The 6542-nt window shown below is 28.1% G+C and overlaps 1 protein-coding gene across 1 annotated transcript; it reads right to left on the bottom strand.

Annotated features, from left to right (window-relative positions):
- Nucleotides 1-365: 365 nt before the first annotated feature.
- LOC129980644 (uncharacterized) lies at nt 366-1466 on the bottom strand. Its single transcript, XM_056091024.1, has one exon. The coding sequence runs from the start codon at nt 1464-1466 to the stop codon at nt 366-368; it is 1101 nt and encodes a 366-aa protein (XP_055946999.1).
- Nucleotides 1467-6542: the final 5076 nt, after the last annotated feature.

Genomic DNA, 6542 nt, shown 5'->3' with positions numbered 1-6542 from the left:
AGTTTTGAAAAGAAACAGGGGAACATCAAGTGAATACGTTTCAAAGTTTCATATTGAATGCAATCAGGACCAGGAGATTTATTAAGCTTAAGGGAGTTAATCACTCCATCTATTTTTGCAGTAGTAAATAGAGGATCAAGACTTGAAGAATAATTTGCCAAGGCTTTAATTCGTTGCAATCCATGGAATGGAGTATCCATATTAATAGTATTGATAGGGAAGCATTTTTTAAAAATCTCATTTATAGTTTCTTCAACAGAAGTGGTGTCAGAACCATTTGGAAGACGAATCCCAGAGACTTCAATTTTTTTCATGAAGTTTTGTTTCATACCGTATGTATAATTTTCTTCCAAACATTATGTTCGTTAATATCCTCTAGAAAATCTTCCTAGATTGGACTTTAGCCTCTTCAAGAATTGAACTGTAATTTTTATTTGTAAATACTTCTGTCTGTAAAGATTTCTAAGAATAAAATTTCGGGTTCTTTGATACCTGCGCCTAGCAGCATTGACCCTTTTCCTCATACACTCAATCTCTATACTCCACCAAGGAACCCAGTGCATTCTTATCTTTTTAAGAGGCATTGAAGTTTTAGTAGCAGAAAGGACTACATTTTGAAAGTTTTCTGTAACAGATATTAAGGTGTCCACATCATCACAAGAATCGATACGATTAGAAAGGTCAACAAAAGGTTGCTTGCAAAAAGAGTCAAAGCGATCCCAGTTTGCCTTCTTAACATTGAAATATAGAAATTTATCGAATCTGTCAGAAGTAGAAGGATTAATTGTCGCAGTAACTTCAAATTCAATTGTATTATGATCGGAAAGGGATTCATATTCTGGAAGGCACCAATATGAAACTTCATCTAGCACATCAGTTCCCACAACAGTTATATCAATATAGCTGGAGCCCTGAGAGCCACTGAAGGTAGGACCACAATCTTCATTAATTACAAATAAGTTGTTCATACTTAAAAAGGCACAGAGCTTAATACCGCGAGTGTCGGAAATTGGACTGTGCCAGAGTTCGGACTTACTGTTAGCATCCATACCCCAGATCAGCCTATGGCAATCTATTACGGCAAACACTCCACTGATTTTATGTAAATCCAAATCAATATTTCTGTTGGGTTCAAAATAGTAGGACAGAAGAATAAAGTTGAAAGCATTGAACGTGATGTGAATAAAAACCATATTGTAATCGATATTATTTAAATCAAAAAAAGTTGAAAGTCCTTGGTTACGAACAATGATCGCCGCCTTGATAGTATCACAACCTGCGTTGAAATATGTGCGATACGAAGATGGAAAGAAAGGAAGAGAACCATTATAAGCGTAAGGCTCCTGAACAAGAGCAACATTTATGTACGAAGTGTCCATATTCAGGATAAGCTGCTGAGTAGCAATCTTTGAGCGGTGAAGGTTAAGCTGAATTACTCTAAGATTTGATCTGGACGAATTAAACATGCGAAATTCTTGAAATATTTCTGCTCTTCATAAAAATATGAGTGGGCCACTTATCCGCAAAAGGTCTATGTTTAACATCAACTTTCTTACTGGCATCCTTTATCTTTTTATTGTAGCGAATGCAATTAACGCAAACTTGGCTTGCTGTATTCTCGCAATGTTCACTTTTATGTTCTTCAGCACATTTAAAACAAGCAACTGAATTTCTACAATCCACTGCTTTGTGATTATAACCAAGGCACTTAAAACACCTATTTATTATTACAAAATTTTCGACCCTGCAAATAGACCATTCAAAGTGTAAATAACCAGAAGATAAACACTTTTGATGGAGATTAGGTGAAAGTTCACACACAACATGTCTGGAAATTTCTTCAAGATGAATTTTAAGTTAATGTCTTTGCTACTTTCATCGTCCGCAAAGATGTCAGGATTTTGATAAAATATTATGTTAACAATTTTATTATTATCTATTTTATTTGGCACATTTTTAACAAGAAGGGTCGGATTTTTCCCCTTTGGTTCAGCCGATTGAAGTAAATGATTAGTTTTCAATTCATTTTTTAATTTGTACCGGTCAGCCAAGGAGCAACATTGAGCAATAATTAGCTATTGCTCTAACATTTTTAATTCCTATTTTCTTCTCTCTTGGATTGATAACTTCTTTTAGCATTTTTTTTTTGCACATCATTGGAAGATGCATTTTCAAAGCTTTCAGTAGCTCTGACAATAAGAGGACAACTATTTTGCGAATTGTTTACAAAGTCACCCCTAGATGGCGATACCATTTCAGCGTAAGATGGCCTTGTAACCAAAGCAGCCATACTTTCTTCGCAAGCCTTACGATAATTAACGGATTGTAATTGTGCAAAACTTTTAGTAATTGCAATTGTTAACTCACCCAAGGCATTCTTGGCTTGTTCCCTCAACTCATTGTTCATGTTGCACTTCGATACGAGCGCCATATCAATAGTTTCAAAGTGATTTTCAAGAGACGCGTACAACACATCAAGCACACCGTCCGCCATCTTGAACTCGTCTCGCACATGATGCTAGTCCTGTATTTTCTCATATCTTGAATATACGCACAGGGAAAAAAACAGTGAAAACAGAAGGATTTTTTCCTTCCAGATTTGAGTGGCAACCCTGTTTATGAGAAAATGAACCTCAAATTTTGAGCATAGTTCATATATTTATAATTTACAATCCTCTCTGCCAGTTCTAACGGCACATTTGGGTGATCAATCGCTTCGAGACGAGGGTTCAATCCTCGGCTTCTTTTTTCATTCCTTTCCATAAGTATTTCAGATTCATAATTTACAAATAATCAACATGTTTTGTATTTTTAATGCATATAAAATGTTCATTTTCTTAACTCCTGAATAATAACTTAATTTTTAAAGGAAAAATAATTTGAAATTTAAATGTATTATTTTAAAAATGGGAAAAATTATTTAAATAGAGTTAATAACTTACACATGTTTCAATTTAATATATTATTAATTTTAATATTATTTATTTTAACTTAATGTATTATCGTTTTTGATATTATTGAAATTTAATATATCATTAATTTTCAATTTAATATGTTACTATTTTTTTATGCAAAATTATGATCATTCACATGGTACTTGAATTATAATTAATTTTTAAAGTATAAATATAATTTAAAGATGATAAGCAATTTAAATAATTATTATAATCTTAAAATATGAAAAAAATTAAATATTTTTGATTTTAATAGTGAAATTTTTGTTTTTACTCAACGGAACCGTGTTTATAATGGAAATTAGAGGGAGCAGCTGATAATTTATTAAATATGTCGGCAAACGTTCTCCATATTAAAATTGAAAAGAAACAGAAAGCAGGTGATAAGTTATTGAATGTATAGGCAGGTGGTTCAAAATATTAATAACATAATACGAAATGCCTCGATACGTTGCCCAACTTTCAGACGAAAGACAAATATCTTTGAATGTAAACGAAACCGTTTTCCAATAGATGCTATTTAATGTTGCTCTAGCGAACAATCATTAACTATCGATTGTGTAGGATGTTAAAATGTATATTGTTTCCAATGAGTCTGCGACGGTTACCATTCTGATTCTTTTATGTCATAGAAAATTAATGAATGTAGAAAAATTTTCTAGAAATATTGAGTAAAATTTTTTATATCAGCAACTATAATTAATATTTATCACCATTTAAATTTCCCTTGTAATCATTTTTTGGCTTAAAAATTGAATTATAATTTAAGTAGAGAAATGAGCATATTTTTGATGAAAAAAAAAGTAACATAACTGAATGTTGTTGATTTAATTTGAGTATTTTTTTTTATAATTTTTTTTAAAAAAACGCATTTGCATTTGTAATGATTTTTTTTTTGAGAATTAAATTATAATTCGAGTATTATGAGAAAAAGATTAATTTTTATGTACAAATAAGAATAACATATTAATTAAAATTATTGATAAACTGATAATTTGATTTAAATAAATGTGAATATTTGTTTTAAAAACGCATTTAAATTTATAATTAAAATATTATATTTATAAATAAAAAATATAATTAAAAAAATTAAATCATAATTCAAGAATTATGAGAATAAAAGTTTATATTTTGGATAAGCAATGAAAATCATATTAAATTAACATAAATAATATTAAAATTAGCAATATATTAGACTGAAATATTTCTAAGTTGTTAATCCATTTTAGATATTTTTCTATTTAAAAAACACTTCTAAATTTATAATTATTTCTTTTAATTATTCTGCTATTATTTTAATAATAGCATGATGCCAATACAGTAAGGCAATTAATAATAATCAAAAGTATATGATAAATTCATCCGACTTGAAAGTCACATGACAAGCATAGCTATTCATGCCATCCAAACAAGCAATTGCGTTCATTTAAGTGCAGATGTGTCTGCTATTAATATTTTACGTTTTGCTGAACATTATAGTTACATTTTGTACAAATTTTGGATACAAAAAATGCTTTTATTTAGATATTAATTTTAATGAGAAAGATATTAATGTATAGAACTAAAATTCATGCACTAGAATGATTTTCTTATGATAATATCAATTCAAAGTATTGAAATTATTTTTTGTTTTAGCATATTACCACTTAACTATTTCGAGGTATAAAAAATCGGGCTGAATTCAAATAATTTACATAGAATATTTCGCCATGTCTTTGTAGGACTAACTTTAAAAATTACTAACGGAAACACTTGCATATATAATTGTAACCAGATAGTAGTATTTAATCAATAATTTAAGCAAAATTAAATATATTTATTTTAAATTCTAAAAAAAATTAATATCATACAAATTAGATTTACTCGACTCGAATGATGCTTATCAACTTGGAATAGTTTTAAAATAAACAGAAAACCATATAAAATGATTTAGTAAATTCAATACTACAAATAAACTTAAAGAAAAATTATTTCAAATAACGAAAGAATTATTCTTAATGCCACGAACAGCAGTTGTTCTAGGTATAGCAGTTCTCAAATTTGATAGATTGCGAATCATTTTGTAGTTACTGTCCCTTATTTGATATCGAATTGCCACTACTTACTAAAATAAGGCGACAAAATGTTTATTATGCACATTAAAACTTGTAACAATTTTTTTTCAGATTTTTTTAAAAAATTGAATTTAATAATTAAATTAAATTTAAAAATTAAATTTTTAATACAAACTATTTTATCCTTAAATAAAAAATGCTGGACGTTTTATTTCAGATTGGAGAATCAGTTTACTTAAACCTATCTTCCTTGTTAGCTGTTTTATTATTGGAACACTCAGTTAATTTAAGGCCTGTTGCCATTTCAATTTATAACCTAGAATTACATATTTCACTTTCCAATCTTTTCTACCTAATGCGTTTTTTATACATATAAATCATATAGAAGAAATAGAAGTTCAATATGTAATGTTATTATTAGCTATTAATTAATTAAAAATAAAAAAAAATAAAATGCGGAAAATTATAACTGGCTGACTGACTATACATTGAACGGACATAAATAACATTTCAGTCATAATTAATAAAGCTTTTTTTCCCTCGCAATTTTGATCCCTGAAAAATAGCATAGATTTTTTTAAAATTAAATAGCAAAAAATATTCATTTATAAACTGAATATTTTAATTCTCTAAATATTTTTATGAATAGAATCTCATTTTTTTTAGGAAAAGGAAATAAAATATTTTCCACTCGTTATATAACAGTATTTGAATTTTCTAGATTACTGATGATTTATTTATATAAGTATTTCTCCAAATGAAACATTTTCATAAATTAATTCATTTTGAAAACTACTTTAGATCAAAATATATAAATTTAAGATACTTTTCATTCATTCGATGTTGATTATAATGATATTCTTATACCAATGTTGCATAATTAATTTTAGAAAAATTACATAATTTTTTTAAAGGTACAAGAGTTTAAAAACAACTTAAATTACGCGACTTGGAAATTAAAAATACCCGATGACGATTCCAAGGCCAAGTCTAATCTTAACTATGAGAAGTTTTATACAATATTATGTCAACATGTAATATCTGTGGAATATTAATAAGTTGTTATCGTAATAAAAGCTGCTTTATATACCGGAAAAGTTACAAGGAAAAAAAGATTAATTTATTTCTGCGCCAAAAGAAGTTTCTCTCCGATTGCGTACTTTCTCCATGTTTATGTACACGTCAACCGCAACAGATTAAGACATTGGCGAAAAGATTTGGTGATAAATTGAATTTATTTATTAAAAAAAAATTAGAAATTTAACTTTGTTTTGAGAAGCTGGCTTGATTTGTGATGCAAATTGTTATTTTTTTATACCGTTATTCATTAATGTGTTACGTGGATTAAACCATATGCTCATAAAATCACTACCAATTAAGGGAATACTGGACTTTGAAAAAATCAAAAATGGACAGAAACATGAATTTTTTTAATCGTTTCCTTACAAATATGTTTAAGTTTACCTAAAATAATGTCAACAGATATATTGTTCAATAAAATTAACATTTCAAAGGCCTAGAGAAAAAAAAAGCT

Source organism: Argiope bruennichi, chromosome 8, assembly GCF_947563725.1.
Source record: "Argiope bruennichi chromosome 8, qqArgBrue1.1, whole genome shotgun sequence".
Taxonomy (NCBI): domain Eukaryota; kingdom Metazoa; phylum Arthropoda; class Arachnida; order Araneae; family Araneidae; genus Argiope; species Argiope bruennichi.
Note: the sequence above shows the minus strand (reverse complement) of the source record. Positions and strands in the feature narration are given on the sequence as shown.

Excerpts from the sequence above, each read along its gene's own strand:
- LOC129980644 (XM_056091024.1), bottom strand. The coding sequence starts at position 1,466 with ATGTTTAATTCGTCCAGATCAAATCTTAGAGTAATTCAGCTTAACCTT.